The following is an 18,858-nucleotide window of genomic DNA, read 5'->3' on the forward strand; positions in this document are numbered from 1 at the left end:
GGGCCAGACTTCAGTCACTCAGACCAGATTCTGGTCAAATGACTCAGAAGATAAAGTGCAGACTTAGATGATAAGAATTTATTGGTCAGTAGGAGTCTCCAAGGAGATGGAAACACACAATGATCAGCTTTTTTATTTTTTATTTTTAGCCATTGCAGAAAACAGAAAATGAGATGTTTTATGGGAGAAAGCTGTGTTTAGCTTTTCTTGTCTGTTGCAGTCATGTTCTCATTGCTAACAGAAATCACCCAACCAACAGCAGCTTGTGGGGTGGGGGGAATAGTTTATTTTGGCCTATAGACTTGAGGGGTAGCTCCATGATGGCAGGGGAAAATGGTGGCATGAGCAGTGGGTGGACATCACCCCCTGGCCAACATCAGGTGGACAACTGGAACAGGAGAGTGTGCCAAATACTGGCATGGGGAAACTGGCTATAACACCCATAAGCCTGCCCCCAACAATACACTGCCTCCAGGAGCTTTAATTCCCAAATCCCCATCAGCTGGGAACCTAGCATTTAGAAAACCTAAGTTTATGGGTGCACCTGAATCAAGCCACCACACCGTCTCACATCTTGACTGTGAGTGGCTCATTTCAGAGTAACTCGGGAGTTGAACACAACAAGGTGTAGGAGGGACAGGAGGTGGCCGGTGCCCACAAGAAGGGAATAAACTCTTAAGTGTTCTCACTTTCAATTCTTTGGATTGCAGTTGCATGATGCAAAAGCAGAATTATATAATATATAAATTATCTGGACTGCCCACAGGTTAGTGAAGTAAACCATGCATGTCTATCCTGATATGCATATCATACATGTTGACATATGTGTGCATATCTCTGTTCCCAACTAACTCTGTCTCTGTTAAATGAATGCAAACAGGTTAGGTAGGTAATGCCTCCTGCCCCTCCACTCAGAACATCTCCAGGAAGATGTGAGAGACAGGCAGTAAGGACCTCTGGTCTCATGGTGGGTCTCTGTTCCCTGTGTACCTTTTGGTGTTTGTGTTGTGCTGTGTACAGTTTCAGTTTTGGAAAATATGAGCTTTTGACACTCTTACAGATGCAAAATATTCAACAATAATCAGAAACAAACAAACATAAACAGAAGCAGAAAGAGGCGTAGTCCCCAGAAGGCTCACAACACAGGGAATGTGTGTCTCTGTTCTGGATTTGGACTTGCTCTCCTCACTCACTCTCTTTGGGGAGGAGGTTCTGTAGTTACTGGAGCAGGGCAAGGGATGGAGCAGTCCCAAAGGGCTGAAGACAGGGATGAGAAACTCTGGTGGAGGGACCATAGCTCCTTCTTGGTTTTCACAGTTGTGATAGGTTCGCATGGGCTGGTGTCTGTCCCTCTTTACCCTGCTTCCTCAGTGAGGCAAAGCCTTCCTGCATCTCAGTACTCCTCCCTCTCTGCCTTTCTTTCCTTCCAGGCCTATGGCTTTTCTGAATTCAGAAAGCATTTCAAGGATCAATGGCATATGCTGTGGCAATGTGTCTAAGCAATGGTAATGTGCCACTTGGCACACTTTTCTGGAAAGCACATGGCTATATGTCCATTCATAAACAGATTTTCCCAGGCCTCAGAATGAGAGTGATCTTCAGATTTGCAGCACCTTCCTCTGTTTGCCAGAAATCTATTTTACATCATATAAGCATAAAATGCTCTATTTTGTGGTGACAGATGTGTGTAAAATCTGTGCATGGCTTTAAACTTTGTTAATATTGGCTTGGCACTTATAGATACAATTACTCACGACATATGTGAATCTACCTATGTTTCTAGACTGCATTTTTGAAGAAATAATGAGCCAGGATAAAAGAAATTGCCATTTAGGGGCTGGAGTGCTGCCTTGGAAGATAAAGTGGCTGTGAGGACCAGAGCTTGGATTCCCAGACCCATATAAATACCAAATAGAGGGCTGCAGAAATATCTTAGTGGTGAAAGTTCTTGCCTGCAACATCTAAAGCCCCAGGTTCAATTCCCCTGCCCCCATGTTAGCCAGCTACACAAGGTGGTGCACACATCTGGAGTTCACTTGCAGTGGCTGGAGGCCCTGGCATACCCATTCTCATTCTCTCTGTCTCTCTTCTCTCTATCTCTCGCTGCTTGCAAATAAATAAATGAAACTTAAATACACACACACACACACACACACACACACACACACACACACACACTATGTGGAGACAATGGTCTACCTGTAATCCCAGCATTTGAGAGGCAGAAACAGGGGATGCCCCCAGGCCAGCTGGCTAGTTAGACTAGCCAAATTGATAAGCTCTGGCTCTAGGTTCCAGTGAGAGACCCTGCTTCAGTAGATAAAGTAGATTGCAATTGAGGAAGACACAGGACATCAACCTCTGGCTTTCACACTCACATGTACAAACATATACTCATGTGCATATGAATATGAACACGCATACACCACATATGTACCCATGCAAACAAATATTGCCATTTATGTAATTGCTGCAGTCCATAGAGAATGTTTGACACGGAGACACAGACAGGATGCCATTCCAGGAAACCTGAGGTGACTCTCAACTCTTGGAAGCCTAAGTCACACTGAACATAGGCACCCATTGTTATGTCTTCTACGCTGTCATTTGCTCCTGCTATCTTCATGTCACAAGTAGTTAAAATGTAGTCACACCAGCACTTTGTGATGCTGCATTCTTTTGAATAACAGTCCCTAGTAAGACATCCATATATATCTTGCCATTACTTTTTTATTTGAAAGAAAGTGAGCTCCCACAAAAGACAGACCCCAGGCTAATCTGATGCTCTGGAGAAGCCACCCAACGGTCTATACAAAATATAAACTTGTTGGCAAGCCTAAAGTCTGGCTGGGTCTCTCTCTTGGGTTGTTTCTAGGTCAGAATTTTCTAATTTCTCATTTCATTTTTTTTTTTTTTCGGCATGACCGCAACACCTGCCAAGGTTGACCTGGAATTCACTCTGTAGCCCAGGCTAAACGCAAACTCACAGCAGTCCTCTTTCCTTAGCTCCCTGAGTGCTGAGATTAAAGGTTTGCATGGTGATGCCCAGCTTTGAAGAAGTTTCCAATTTCTGACCCCAACTGGCACTGCTAGTCCTCTCCTGGACTCATGGTTGCTACTGCCTGCTGGGAAAGTCTAGGATCTAGAAGTCTGGGAGTTGGATCTGTTGACATGTCAGGTGCTCTGTTCTCTCAGAAGAATGATTTCTTGGATAGTAAAAATAGGCTTGGAGCCAGAGAACCAATGCAATTGGTAAGATGGCCATGGCATGAAGCACTTGTGAGGGACCTGGTACAGGAAACACACCTTTCTGATGTCACCCGTATCCTTTCATCATTGGAGGAGTTGAAGTGATCATCCTTTTCTCTGAAATATTCCTCTATGCACTGCTCTTCAAAATCATGTACTTTTTTGAGCTCATCGTCAGTTATGAAGAGTTCTGTGTGAAAAAGAGAGAGGCGTGAGGCAGAGCAGCAAAGACAATGGCATCTGATCTGTGGGCTTAACATGATGTTCTTCTTACAAATCAAGGCTGGGAAAGGGCTCCTTGATTCTATTTAAGTTCCAGACTGAATCCAAATCTAATTAGGCAACTCACATCACTGCCTCTTCTATGAACAGCAGACGGATCTTGGAAGCTCAGCCAAGTACACCTGGTGTACCACAGGAGCTGGTTAGAGTCGCACAAGTGACAGGGATGGCAGTATAGCCTGAAACCCTCAGTAACCATGAGACAAGAACTCTACTGAAGGGAGAGGGACAATGTATTAGCAAGAGACTTTAGCTTTCATGATAAGGCAGGTTCTTTCTGTATCTGTACATGTACGTGTGTGCGTGTGCACATGCACACACCTACATGGAAACTTCCCTTGTTTTCCCTTTCTGGAACAGTGTGGTGACTGGACAGGTGGCACAGAAACAATTTTGTGAACCTGAAACAAGACAACATGGGAGGAATAGTGGAGCCGAAAACTAGCTGCTGGCTCTTTGACTTCAGGGAGCTACTGCTAAGTTCTGGGCTATCTCTTCATATTTCTTATATAAGAAAAGGAAAGCTTTATTTATTTGTACTGTTATTGCTTTTATTTTCTTCTAATAGAAGGTAATCTTCCATAAATTATATAGCAGTAGCAAAAGCCCAGTGAACACTTAAATGGCTGATGAGTCGGGGTTAAAGTAAGATCATTGCTTTGGAGAACCCCAAAATAAGGAAGTCTTTCTCTTCTTTGGCAACTTGATAGGCCACAGGGATGGTTTCAAATGTATGGGCCTCTGACTCATCCTAGACCTTTGGGGATGTGTATCCTGAGATTTTCCTGTCTGCATGGAGGCGTGGATGTGAACCAGCTAAGGGTGTGGAAAACTTGCTTAGTGCAGATGAGAGTAAAGAAAGTACTAGAAGCCAGACTATACTTCCTAAATATGGAGAGCTCTTGAGGTGAGGGAGGGCTTTGCCAGGAGGCAACCACCTAGGCTTCAGTCCTGAAGTTACATAGAGCGTTGGCTGGAGGGAGAGGAGTGAAGAGAGACCATGAATAGATCCCCCCAAAGTACTTGGCTGTGTTTAATAGCACAAGGCGCCCACCAAGTACTTAGTTGGCACCTTGCAAAAGTGCCTCATTTGACTTCTTTGACTGGATATACTACTCTTTTCATTAAAAAATAAAATTTATTTAAGCAATCTATCACCATGTCTGATTTTACCATGTACCTGAGTTGACACTTGAGAGTGCTTGCACCTGAGACTCTGGGAGAACCCAGCCCTGGGAACTTTCAGTGAAAGTGAGAAGCTCACTTTCCCCTGGTGAGTTAATACAATGCAAGGCCTTCTCTGCTTTTCAACCTCCTCATCTAGTACCAGTTCTGAGACCTTCCCTTCTTAGAAGTCTGACACTGTTCCTCTCTGCCACATGTTGAGAGACCTGGTGATTCAACAGACAAACCACATATGTTCTAGAACTCTGTGGAGCTCTCTCCCATGCCCAGAGCTTGACCTGTGAGGTAGCCAAGCACTGAGCTCAGTGGAACTAAGTCTCCCGACCATGCCTGGTATAGTTTGAATGTGAACTGTGCCCCACAAGTATATGTTTTTAAAATTGGTCCCTAGCTGGCGCTACTGTTTTGTGATCTGTGGAACCTGGTTGATGGAGTAGGGTTATAGCTTGGCCTGGTTTTGCTATAGTTCTCTCTGAATTCTGGTCTGCAAAGATAAGCTACCACCTCATGCTCCCACTGCCAAGGATAAGGACAGAGTTGTCCCAGTTGCCAATCTCCCTTCACGACGATGGACTGTGTCCCTGAAACCATGGGCTGCAAGAAGTCTCTCTTCCTTAAGTTGCTTCTGTTAGGTATTTGGTCAGTGATGAGATAAGCAAGGTTAGCCTACCATAAACAATGCATTCTTTATTATAAGTGACTAGGGGTGGTGGTGAGTTAGCTCTCAGCACAGGTAGCATTCCTCTGCCTCAACCCATGTTCCCCATGTGGTGAGGTTCCCGAGTATAAAGCTTAGGACAGTGCTGGGGTGATGGCTCGGTAGTTAAAGGTGTTTCCTTGCAAAGTTTTCTGACCCAGGGTTCAATTCCCCAGTCACCACATAAAGCTGGATAAGCATTTATCTACAGCAGCAAGACACCCTGGTATGCACCCCCCATACATACACACATCAATAATTTTAAAAAGCTTAGGGCACCCCAGGTTTCTATTTGCCTCAACTTGTGTTTCAGAAGGAAATAGTGACATTGTAATCACCAACTCTTTCCAACACTCTGATTTTAATGCCTAGACAGAAATTGGGCTTTGCTGTCAGGGAGATCTCTAAGAACTTCAGACTTTAGAGAAACAGTGAGATTAACTAAGATTAGGCTTTGGTTTTAAGCTTCAGGAGTACTGGTGTCCCATGGAGGAAGTAAATTCCCAAGCCAAGATCCCAGAGGCTCCTGTTTGCACTGGGATAAGGCACTGCAGCTAGATCCCCAGTGACTCCTCCAGGAATGTTGGTGCTTGGGGCATTTAGGAACCTGCAGGGATGAGGTGGGAATGCTAAGTGTCCTGTCACAAGTCACACGATCGATCTTCCACAAAGAGGAACTGTTCTGGTCTAATGCCAATGGAATGTCCTTTCAGAAGCACTGGGCTAGGAGGTGGGTGGTGGAGCGTGTGCTGTTTTGTCCTCTGACTAATGGAAAAGCAAGGCTCATTTCTCCGTGAGGTTCACATAGGTATAACTCTAAGGACTCAGGAAATAGTTAAGACCTGAACAAAAGATGATAGGCCCAGAAGTGAGAACGGAAAAAAATCAAATTCATGCCACACTGCTTAAAAACAATGTCTACTGTAGCACTGGACACATGTTCATATGGTTGATTTGTTTTGTGATGAGACACCCTGGGAAGAGGAACTAGTAGGGTGTTAAAAGTGCCCTGTGGAAGACCAGTTTTAATCATTAAGAAGGATTTGAGGCTAAAAGTGCTGCCTTCAGTTTCTACTGCCTTTCTTCTTGCACATGTCTTTTCTGCCTCCCCCACCCCCACCATGCTAAGCCTGCAGAGCCGTGTGGCCTCTGCAGGAGGCAGGAGGAGGAACAAGAGGGGCACTGGGTCTCTCATGACTGCCTAGTGGAAGCAGTAGGAACATCTGAGTGTGGATGCAAGGCTGTGGCTTTCAGCTCACTCAGGCCATAATCCCTTTCATCTGGGTCACTCTCGTGCTTCCTCCACCGGCAGCACACGTGCTGGAATATCATGGTCATGTGGCTGAAGATGATGAGAGGTGGGGGCAGGACCGGCCTCTCGTGGAACGTCATAATGAGCTGGTATCTCTGAAACTTCCACACTTGGTTGGATATTGACTTGACCTCAAAAAATGTATTGCTGAAACAGACCGGAGAGAATCATGTGAGGAAAAAAAAAAATGCATTGACTTTTTATTTTAAGGCATGTGCCACCACACCCAGCCTTCTTTGTTTTTTTCTCCCTTTCCCTCTTTCTTTCTTCCTTCCTTCCTTCCTTCCTTCCTTCCTTCCTTCCTTCCTTCCTTCCTTCCTTCCTTCCTTCCTTTCTTTCCCTCCCTCCCTCCCTCCCTATCTCTCTCTCTCTCTCTCTTTCTCTCTCTTTCTTCTTTCTTTCTTTCTTTGAGAGAGGGAGGGAGAGAATGGGAGCACCAGGGCCTCCAGCCACTGTAAACGAACTCCAGACATGTGCCCTGCCTTGTGCATCTGGCTAACGTGAGTGGAGAGTTGAACAGGGATCCTTGGGCTTTGCAGACAAATGCCCGAACTGCTAAGCCATCTCTCCAGGTCCCTTGATTTTTTTTTTTTTTTTTTGCATCGTTTTCTGAAGCATCCACCCTGCCTCCTCCACCCACCATCGGCCCACCGTTGTACCCGAAGAAGGGCCACTCACTTAAAGACTGCAATGAGGAGGTTGACCAGAAGGATGTTGGCCACCAGGAGGTAGCAGGCCATGATGGCTGGCACAATCCATGCTCCTGTCTTACACGGTGGCAGCTGGATGGTCTTGCCATCCTCCCGAGTCTCATTCTGTCCACAGGGAGCTGGAGGAAGTAACACAGGCAAGAAATGAGAAGTTATGGCTTCTTGAGTTAAAAAAAAAAAAGAATGATTTGAATGAGGGTTTAAATGGAAGGGAAAAATCTACAGCCATGTCAAACAGACAAAAAGTTCCAAAACAAGCCAAAGTGGGAAAATGAAAGCTTCACGAATATTGCAAAGGGCCAGTACTCCAGAGGGGAGAGAGTTCTGTCAGCATCCCCAAACTGTTCTTAGATTGCAAGAGGTGGCTGGAGCTGCCCACTTGTTCACTCTGTCCATTGGCTCCTTGCACAAGTGAGGGACACTTATTTTTCTAGGATGCCTAGTGAGGGCTTTCGGGGAGATCCCAAGGGCCAGTGTCCTACCTCCCAGCAAGTTACTTTCAAAATGTGCTGTGGAGATCACGGGCTGACAGCTTTGGAGCCGTGCATGACAGGCTATTGATTGGGAATTAACACTGGGGCAGCTGTTAATTGTTGCAAGAAACAATCCACAGGCTCTGTGCTAACGATTTGCTGTCTCAGCATGGAAGGAACAGCACAGGGCAGAATCTTGGGAAGTGTTTAGAGACTGTGTCACTCGGTGCCCCTGATAGATAGGATTTCACTGGAATGGAGGGCAGTAGGGGCAATGCACAGGGACCATGGAACCCATAGGTACCTGCCTTTGTCAGGCACACTTTCATTCCAAAAATGTGCTTTTCAGGGTACAAGGAACAAAACCTAACCATAGAAAACAAATGGGAAAATATGGGGGTGGAGGAAGTATGGGAATGGGGACAAGAAGGTAGGTGATGTGTAGGACTGAGTGAGCGTGAGTATGCACTAATGAGGCCCGCTTCGAGAGTCTAGGTAAATGTGGTGGTGGTTGGGGGTGGCAGGAGAAAGTCCTCAGTAATTCTTCAGAGCACTGCATGTGTGGGTCATGGAGCCAGTCGATACCCTCAGCTCTCAGGGGCAGGTGAGGCGGCCCTCTCTCCAACTCCCTTATATTGGCCTTAGAACAGGGGGTCCTCTTGAATCTACGTGTGAGCTGGGGTTTGGACAGAGGGCAGGTGCACCTCCAGATGCCTTAGCATTTGCTAGAGGCTGATATTGAGGAGCTGCCAGGGAAATCTGCAGGGGAGCCAGGACCCTTTGGAGCTGGAGGATGTAAATGATCCAGAGTTCCTGCTGCCCAGTGACACTTTGCAGTTCTCCTCAACCCTGGCTGCCCAGGGCTTCCCTGGACACTTGAAACACGCTGATCAGAGCCCAGTTCTGACCCCGATGAGTGTAAGCAGAAGCCCCAGGGGACTTTGGCAGACCCTTTCTTCTATACCTTCCCAGGCAATTCTCATTTCCTGCAAAGACTGAGCCACTGAACTGGAGTTAGGCTGGAAAAGTTACCTGATTTTTTAACTAAAACAAGTCTTCTTAGCCACAGGGGGTTTATATTGGCATCAGGCCACCAAGACCTTATTTTTCTGGCTAGGACAAGATGATCAAAGCTCTTTGGCTCTGCCCACCAGATGATTAGATGTGAGAAAGGGATGTTTGCCGGAAGCCAGAATCTTGTTATTGGCAGTTGTGGCACTGTTCACTAACATACCCTGTATGAGGGTCTTGGAAGAAAACCTCATAACAAATAAAATTGAGACTGTGATGGCCCAGGACCGTCTCTCGCCGTGTCTTGCTTCTCCCTCTTAGAACAACCTGGAGCGAGTTTCTTACAGTTCCTAGAAATGCCTCCTTCCCTCTTACTTCCTGATTTTAAACCACACTATTTCTCTCATGTCCACAAGGTCCTCAACACTTTGGCCTCACTCGCATACTTGACCTGAGTGGACCTCTTCACTCCCAGCAGCTCCTCACCCTCTAGCCTTCCAGCCAAGATGGGACAAGTACTTCCTTAGATTCCCAATGAACCATCTGTTTGCCCTTGGGGGTTCTCACACTGCTGCCACTGACAATTTGCTTGTCTGTATTGCATATGAGATTCCCATGGGAAACTGCTGTTCAGGGCTTCCCACCTCCCAGCTTAGTACCCATGCGCAGCACATCCGTACATGGCCATACACAGTCAGTATCTGCTGAGTGCGTTCAAGAACTTGTGTGGGCAGTCATGCTTGAATGCTGCCGTGGCACTAGCTTCTATCAGTCAACACACTCTAGGTGTCAGGACAACCTGAGGAACATCATCTAGATTCTACAGCCAGTGTAGCCTAAGTGAATTAGATGATCCTTGTGACAATGATAATGATAATAAAAGTGAATCATTAAGAGGCTGCCTACATTTGGTAATCTCCACAAAGAAGCCTTGAACATTACGGGCAGCAGTTAGTGCAAAACATTGCTCCACGAGGGCTCCTAACGACACCCTCATTTTGAGCATTTGTCTGTATTAGTAAGTCAATGACTCAGACTCACAGATGTCTAGCTCTGATGGCAATGAACCGAGTGCCTTTCAGCCCTGGCAAGCAGCAGGCTTTGGGAGAGACAAGTTATCTGAATGGTTTCCAGGGAATGCCCAGGGCTGTGTACCCGAGATAGGACTCCCATGGATGTCTAGGACTGTGCGGGTTGGTGGTTATCACTGGGCTTCCTCTTCCTTTTCTCCTTTGGGGAGTTGGATGTTTATCACATGTTGCCATTCCCTCTTTATCAGTGATAGTCAGTGCAGAGTTGTCGTGGTACATAGTTGTAGATTCTAGCTGCCCAAGGCCCATTGTCCCTCCTTAGGTAAGAATATTCTGGTTTCTCCTATGGAATCACTTCATCCCACTGTCAGCCCAACCAAGCTTAGGTGAAATTAACTCTAATTCCACATCTAGCTGATGATTAGTCGGTGCATATTACTGCTGATTGCAGCAGGAATGGACACTCATAGCCAATGAACATCAGCCTTGAGACTTTTTCTGGAACTTGTCTAAAAGAGAAGTGTTCCTTTTATAGTACAAAGCAAGGGGAACTGGGCACCAGTGATTCCATCTCAGAGAAGAAAAATTGATTCCTGATCCAGGGATGCTAGAAACCAGCACTCTCCAGTTCCATGAACCATACAATTCTGTTCTTCCTAAGACAGTCTGAATTGGGTCTCTATCAAATGCAACTAAGAGTCCTGACTATAGACCAACATGGTGGTGCATGCATACCATCACAGCACTAGGGAGGCCAAGGCAGGAGACAGCTTGTGAGTTTCAGACAGCCTGGACTCTAAAGCAAGAGCCTTTTATTTTTTTTTAATACTGACTAATGAAATCATTCCCAATTTCTGTACACATGTCAGTAATACAAAATATTCCTATTTTTGGTATTCTACCTACTCTGCAGAGGATGTACTTAGAGCCTTGAGAGTCTTAGAATGGTTGGAAGAGGCACAAAAGAGACACCTGATGCCAACTTTGAACCGGTGTCTGAGTTTCAGCTGTCCCCTTTCTTTCCAGGAGCATGAAGTAACTTACCAAGTTAACACCAGTTAAACTCAGCTTCTGTCCAACTGGGGCTCTGTGCTCAGAAACTGACAATACAGACTTGATCTAGTACAAAACCAGGAGGGTCCATGTGGTTGGAGAACTCTAGTCAAGCACCTGGATGTAGGATCCCCTAGAGTTCTCTAGTGGAGTCTTGGAGGCGGGGGTTGCAGACATGGGTGAGGCTGCACTTACACAGTGCTAGCCAAACTCAGCACCTGGCAATCCAGGTTCCATACTGCTTATTTAGGTGGGTCACACTGACCCATGGCAGGGGAGGGAGTTGGCAGTGCCAATTCTACTGATGATGCATTCATAGGTAGAAATGGATAGCTAGGTTTTGGAACACACTGGTAAGCTGCTAATAATCTGCAGATGATGGAAAAGCTCCTTTTAAAGCCTCAGACATTGTAGAGCTGCATTCTGGTGGCTGGAACTTTTTTTTCATAAACCTTTATAATAACTAAGAGGATTGAGAATGCAGCTCAGTGCTTGCCTAGAATAAGTGGAACATGGGTTTGATTTCCAGAACTGAAGGTGGGGCTGAGGAAGTGCTGCCCTTTAATCAAAGCCAACAGTGTTCTTACTAGGGCATAAGCTCTGGAATTGGACTTTTGTCTCGTGTTCACCAAACAGAAGAACTTGACCACTGCCTGGCACATGGTGTGGTGGTTTGATTCAGGTGTCCCCCATAAACTTAGGTGTTCTGAATGCTAGGTTCCCAGCTGATGGATATTTGGGAATTAATGCCTCCTGGAGGGAGTGTATCATTGGGGGCGGGCTTATGGGCTTTATAGCCAGTTTCCCCTTGCCAGTGTTTGGCACACCCTCCTGTTGCTGTGGTCCATCTTCTGTTGGCCAGGGGGTGATGTCCACCCTTTGCTCATGCCATCGTTTTTCCCTGCCATCGTGGAGCTTCCCCTCGAGCCTGTAAGCCAAATAAACCTCTTTTTCCCAGAAGCTACTCTTGGTTGGGTGATTTCTACCAGCAATGTGAACCGGACTGCAACAGTAAAGTGGTACCGAGGAGTGGGATTGCTGCTAGACACCTGACTGTGTGGCTTCGGCCTTTTGGAGCTGATTTTCAAGAGGAATGTGGGAGGATTTGAAACCTTGGCCTAAGAGATGCCTTGCAGTGCTGTAAGTACAGCTTGATGGACTATTCTGGTCTGAGCTGAAAGACCTGAAGGCAGTAAGAACTATGGACTGTGAGGTTTGGTTTATGAGGGTGAGAAAGAGCTGTGCCTGGACTGGGCTAGCAGTTTGTGTGAGAAGCTTGCTCTTGTGCCCATGTCCTGAGAAGTTGTGCAGGGTTGCTTAGCGTAGAAATGAACTGGTGTGTGCAGAGGGATATGGCACAGAAAGAAAAATCTTTGGGTAAACTACTGCCCGTTCAGCTGCAACTGAGAGATAACAACCTTTGAGACTGGGCTAGCTGACCTGCGCTAGGGCAACAAGAAGAATGTCAACTCTTTTGAAGGTGTCTGAGTGCTCAAGAAGTGTCCTGTTCTTCAAAGTCTGCTTTATTCCCCCCTGGATTAACAAATTGGCACCCTACCTGGTATCGTGGAGTATAAGAAATGCTGGAAAGAGGGTCATTGAGTTTGCAACACGGTCTTGTGTTTTGGAAATGGCCATGGGCAGTGTGAAGCGGGTTTGCTGGTTGCCTGCATAGAGACCCCATGGGGCCATGAGGATGAACCGTGGCTTGCAGTGGAGACCCAGTGGAGATGCCGGGACCATGAGATGGCTGCCCAGGAGCTGCCGCCCCCGGTGAAGTTTCCCGGGACTGTGAGTAGCCTAGCTGGAGGGGCGGAATTGGAATGCCAGAGACTTGTTGCTGGTTAGAATTATCGGACTTGAAGATTTGTCACTGGCTAGAGTTGCTGGACTTGAAGCTACAGATGTTTGCCCCGGTTGTTTTAAATCTTGTATTGGTTGAATGTTTCTTTGCTATGCCCAATGCCATCTATTGCAGTGTGAATATTTATTCTGTGCCATTCTGGGTTTTTTGAGGTTATATTTTGGTATTATGGCTCAGTTAAAAGATCTTAAACTATGGGGATGTATGAACATCATTGAGATTGATAAAAAATATGGGGACTTTTAAAGTCAGACTGAAAGCATTGTATTTTACATCATGTATGGATATCAGTTTATGGGGGCCAGGGGCGGAATGTGGTGGTTTGATTCAGGTGTCCCCCATAAACTTAGGTGTTCTGAATGCTAGGTTCCCAGCTGATGGATATTTGGGAATTAATGCCTCCTGGAGGGAGTGTATCATTGGGGGCGGGCTTATGGGCTTTATAGCCAGTTTCCCCTTGCCAGTGTTTGGCACACCCTCCTGTTGCTGTGGTCCATCTTCTGTTGGCCAGGGGGTGATGTCCACCCTCTGCTCATGCCATCGTTTTCCCCTGCCATCGTGGAGCTTCCCCTCGAGCCTGTAAGCCAAATAAACCTCTTTTTCCCAGAAGCTACTCTTGGTTGGGTGATTTCTACCAGCAATGCGAACCGGACTGCAACACATGGTAAGTCTGTGATAAAGATGTGTTGACCAATGCAGGTAGATTTATACTCTGATATCAGGGCCAGATATTTCCCTGAGAGATCTATCTAGTTCATTTCACTGGGTCAGTGTTTGAATATCTGCTTTTATATTTACTTCCACATCTCAAGTTACCATGACCTGCCACTATGCAAAAATCTGACAGGTGAAAGCAACATGCTTGGTCTTTGTCCAAGGCAATAGACAACCCTTTCCTGAATGTTGTTGAGTAACTCTCATAGCATACCCACCACAGCACCCCAACCAGCACCCATGGCAGACTTGATAACTAATCCCTGTGTTCTTTCCCTCTTAGCCAAAATAAGACATTAGCATCCTCTAGAAAAAAACCAACATCCTCAAAGTACCACCAATCAATTGAAATGGATGCAAGAGCATAACTAGTCTTAGACATTTTCAAAGTGGAACTGTGAAGGTTGGAGTCTCTCTTCAAGTCCACAAGACTCGACTGACACCTGATTTTCCACACCTGACAGGTGTCCAGAAACCAAAACTGTTTGAATCCAACACGCTGCTTATTCTAGACCCAGACATTTCTGATGAGGGCTGTGGACTTCTTCCACATACATCATGAGTTCTGAACCCCCTGGTCCTATTTTAAAGGTTGCTTTAAAAATAGATGCTTCTTCAGAAAACGTGGATCTCAGTTCTTCCTTTATCTGAGACCTTAAACAGTGGAGATTTAGAAAAAACATATGCGGGAAGGTTAGCACGTGTCAATGTTTGTGCTGAGCACTTTGCCTCAACCAATGCATTTAACATTCCTCCCAGCTCTGAAAGAAATGTATTGTCCTTATTCAGGTACACATCTGTGATCTCAGCACACAGGAGCCTGAGGCAGGAGGATCATGAGCCCAAGGCCAGCCTGGGCTATGTGGTGAGATTCTGTCTTAAAAAAGAATAGAAACAAAACAAACAAAAAAAGGAACTATGTTGTTCTTGTTTTACAGCTGAGGAAACACATGCAGAGAGAGAGAAGTAAAATGTCTTGCCTGAGATTACAAAGCTAATAAAAGATGATGCCAGAATCATTTGATTCATCCAAAGCATACTGAGTATCTGTTGCATGCTGGGCCCATGGGTACTGGAGATGTAATTACAAGTGAAGCAGAAAGGGTGCCTCTTCCCTCTGGTCTGTGTGCACTTTGCTCTCATGTGGCCTTACCAATATGCTAACACTAGTGTAAAGCCTTGGGCTTTTTGATTTTGACAAAATGCTGACCCAGGTATCACTTCCATCTTATAGATAAATTGAAGGTCAGAAAACTTTAAAGATCTCTGCAGTGTCTCAGAGGAATAACAGAAAGAACAGTCAGGCTACCCACACAGGCTTGATGGAGCCACAAAGTCTCTTTCCTGGGCCTCTGAAGGAAGAGTTAACATGAGGTTGTGAGAGATCTCTATTATACATAATAAGAGAGTTCGATGGACACTCGAGTTTTTCATGTTCTCATTGATAGGAGAAATGTGGCCTGAGCTGTTCAGATGCAGTATCGGGTCTATGGAACACTTTCAAGTCCAAAGCACAGAGAAAGAAATCAGGCTCATATAACAATAATGCAGGGGGATTTATGTCCCCCATGTTCAAGACACTTGTCCTTTATTTTTGTCTTATTTTATAATACGCAGGCAAGGGAAATGTTCATTAACTGAATTTGCACATTGCCTTGTTCCCTCAGTGATCATTGTTGAAGATGATCTGCAATATTCTTCAAAGTAACCCAAAGAAAGAGATTTTTTTTCTCTTTCTTTGGATAGAGGATAGTCTCTTCCTCTCTTTCTTGAAGAAATGCCCCAAAAGCTCATTCCAAATCACAGACAATGAAATAAAGGCCTTAGCTGAATATGTGACTGCTTTCATTCTATTTTATTTTTTAAAAAGGGATCTTCAACTAAAAATCCATTTTGAAAAGATAACAGGCCAAGAGGATTTCTCCATCCATGTGCATAAAGGATCTGGGATGTCATTAGCACAGCACTGATGGCTTGCTCTAAGGGCTCAATCAACTTAGGTAAGTGTCCTTTGGCCTTTTCCTAACACAATACTCTCAGGGATGAGACAATTGGAGATGATGACATTTCCCTATGACTACTTCTTTCTAGAAGTTTCCTTAGTTGAAGGTCTTAGATTGTAGTAGGTCTAGGCAGAAACTATCTCTGTGTCTCTGTCACCTTCTACTTTTTGCAATGGATGACTGTCAATGTTCACAGGTAGTGGAGGATAGGAATCCCAGGAGTAACTGAGAATCAGGTAAGCTTGAGCTCTGTACAATCAGAAGCGCCACCAAGTAGCTCCCTGCTTTCTACTTCTCTTGTGATTTACTTCTTTCCTGGCACCTAACCCAGCTGCTAGATGCCAACTGGTTATGACACAGTACAAAGGAAGCCACTGGCTACTGGCAGGATGCCTTGGGTCCTCTATCTGTGCAAAGGGAGTTGGACCATTGATACCCCCCACATGTGGGATCTTCTCAGCGCAGGAAGCCCGAGATGACTTTCAGACACAGGCACAGTGCATTAAATGACATTGAATCAGATAATAAGAAAGTGACCTTTTCAAGACTCTTTTGATCCTTCTGACTCTCTCGGAAAGACATTGTCAGTTTGAGGATAATATTTGTTTGACACTTCCCTCACTGACCCCTTTGTGATGAAGTTGAGACAAGCATCTGCTGACGACTTCCTAACAATGTGGTGTCTGCATTCTGTTTACTTTATGGTTTTACTCCAGTTACGTCAAATCATACTGATTTTTCAACCTATGATCATGATATGATTTTTAAAGTAAATTGAATTTAAAAAAATGAGTCAACTGAACAATTTCAAAAAGTAGAGCAGAGGTTATAAAACAGTGAATGCAACTGATTAAATGTTGGGAAATTCTAAATTAGATGATCTCCAAGCTCCATCTGTCCCTAACATTCTATTACTCCACCACTTCAAGAGGAGCAGAAGAACTCTTAAGAACTCCCACCTGGGCCCCAGTGGCATAACCCCTAACTCTAGGGACATCCAGGCCTGTTGTCATCTGCTATTTGCACAATTTAAGTTTGGAGCTACTCAGAAAACACTAGTTAGCCAAATCAATTCCACTTCCTAATTTAATGACTTAGAAAGCAGGCTGTTGCAATCCTAGGTGTTGTGTGTATCAGAGAATGTTTTGTGGGGAGGAGGAGAGGGATGCTGTTTTACATACCTAGCTAAATCTACAGATGAAAGTGTCACTACTTTGCTGGTTTTGAACAAGGTTTCAAAATTACAGCTATAGTAGTTCATTGTTTTGCTTTAGGAATTCCTATCAGGAAGGCTGTGTATCCACCTTACTGGACCAGAAGCAGGTGAGGAGTCTGCTGTGCAGGGCAGCAATGTGTCTGAGATACAGCCTTCCTCCTCTCCCCATAGCCAAGCTCTTGTCCAAAGTGATTGTAGACTTTCTTTCACTGGCTGAATCTATTTCCTTGTCCTTTCTAGATTTCATGGTGTTTGTTGCTTTGGTCAATGGAAAATTTGTCAATGTGAACTTTGGGAAGGCCCTTGAGGGTGTTTCTGCACATTTACTCTAGCGGTCACCCTAACAGACATGTTTAAACTAGCCAGCCAGAGGATCAAACACATGTAGCCTGTGCCCCAATGTGTTTCTGTTGGCTGACTTGAGGTTGTTTTGAATGAGTTGATGGGCAGCTGGCACATGAGGAGCCTGCCAAGAGCAGAAGAACCATCAAGTCCCATCTATAGGTTTGTAAGCTCAATAAATGCTATGGATTTTAGCCATTGAGTTTTGTGTAGCTTGCCCACAGCACTGTTCTATCAGTAAACAGCTGACAGGCTCCACTTCCCTTGCCCCCACTCAGGGTGCAACAGGTGGCCCAAGGCCCTTTATACTCCCATCCCCACTTCAAGGCACAGCACATATTTTATCTTTGCTCCATGCAGTGGTTTGATTCAGTTGTCTCCCATAAACTTAGATATTCTGAATGCTAGGTTCCCAGATGATAGAGATTTGGGAATTAATGCCTCCTGGAGGCAGTGTACTGTTGGGAGTGAGCTTATGGGTATTATAGCCAGTTTCCCCTTGCCAGTGTTTGGCATATTATCCTGTTGTTGTTGTCCACCTGATCGCCAGGAGGTTATGTCCACCCTCTGCTCATGCCATCATTTTCCCCTGCCATCATGGAGCTTCTCCTTGAGTCTGTATGCCAAAATATACCTCCCTCCCCCCACAATCTGCTCTTGGTTGGGTGATTTCTACCAGCAATGTGAACCTGACTGCAGTAGTAAAGTTGGTACCAGAGGAGTGGGATTGCTGCTAAACACCTGACTGTGTGACTTTGGCCTTTTGGAGTTGATTTTCAAGAGAAATGTGGAAGGATTTGAAATCTTGGCCTAAAAGATGCCTTGCAGCATTGTAAGCACAGTTTGATGGATTATTCTGGTCAGCGTTACAAGACCTGAATGCAGTAAGAGCTATGGATTGTGAGGTTTGGCTTATGAGGGTGAGAAAGAGCTTTACTTGGACTGGCCTAGAAGCAGTTTGTGTGACAGGCTTGCTGTTATGTCCATTCCCTGAGAACTTGTGAAGGGTTGCATTGTGTAGAAATGGACTGGTGTGTGCAGAGGGATATGGCACAGAAATAAATCTCTGGGCTGAAACTTCGGCCTGTTTAGCCTCAATTATATGAAAGATTACAACCATTGAGATTGGGTCAACTTATTTGCATTGGAACAACAGAAAGAATGCAGTTTTTTGAAGGGGCCTGAATGTTCAAGGAGTGTTATGTTCTGTTCTATTTTATTCCCCCACCCCCGATTAACAATTTGGCACCCTACCTGGTATTATAGAGTATAAAAAATGTAGGAGAGAGAGGGGACAAAGGAAAGGTTTATTTTGATTTACAGACTCAAGAGGAAACTCCAAGATGGCAGGGGAAAACAATGGCATGAGCAGAGGGTGGACATCACCTCCTAGCCAACATCAGGTGGACAACAGAACCTGAATTTGCAACACAGTATCGAGTTTTAGAAATGGCATGGGCAGTGTGAAGCAGGTTTGCTGTATGCCTGTATGGAGATCTGATGGAGCTGTTAGGGTGGACCATGGGTTGCAGTGGAGATCCAGTGGAGATGCCAGGACCACGAGCAAAGGAGAACTTCCAGCCCCAGATGAAGTTTTCCAAGATTGTGAGTAGCCTAGCTGGAGGGGTGGAATTTGAATTCCAGAGACTGGTTGCTGGTTGGAATTACTGGACTTAGAGATTGGTGACTGAATAGAGTTGTTGGACTTGGAGATCC

At 45.3% G+C, this 18,858-nt stretch overlaps 1 protein-coding gene across 10 annotated transcripts in view; it reads right to left on the reverse strand.

The window, feature by feature from the left end:
- The window catches only part of Trpm3 (transient receptor potential cation channel subfamily M member 3), a 980,795-nt gene that overhangs the window by 7,609 nt on the left and 954,328 nt on the right, over window positions 1-18,858 (reverse strand). For all 10 annotated transcript variants that reach the window (XM_045151751.1, XM_045151752.1, XM_004653125.2 and 7 more), the window contains 3 exons: window positions 7,404-7,554; window positions 6,673-6,872; window positions 3,307-3,439 (listed from right to left, as the gene is read on the reverse strand). In XM_045151751.1, the coding sequence (XP_045007686.1) occupies window positions 3,307-3,439; window positions 6,673-6,872; window positions 7,404-7,554 (484 nt within the window). The remainder of the gene's footprint in view (window positions 1-3,306; window positions 3,440-6,672; window positions 6,873-7,403; window positions 7,555-18,858) is intronic.

This window comes from Jaculus jaculus, chromosome 1 (genome assembly GCF_020740685.1).
Source record: "Jaculus jaculus isolate mJacJac1 chromosome 1, mJacJac1.mat.Y.cur, whole genome shotgun sequence".
Taxonomy (NCBI): Eukaryota; Metazoa; Chordata; class Mammalia; order Rodentia; family Dipodidae; genus Jaculus; species Jaculus jaculus.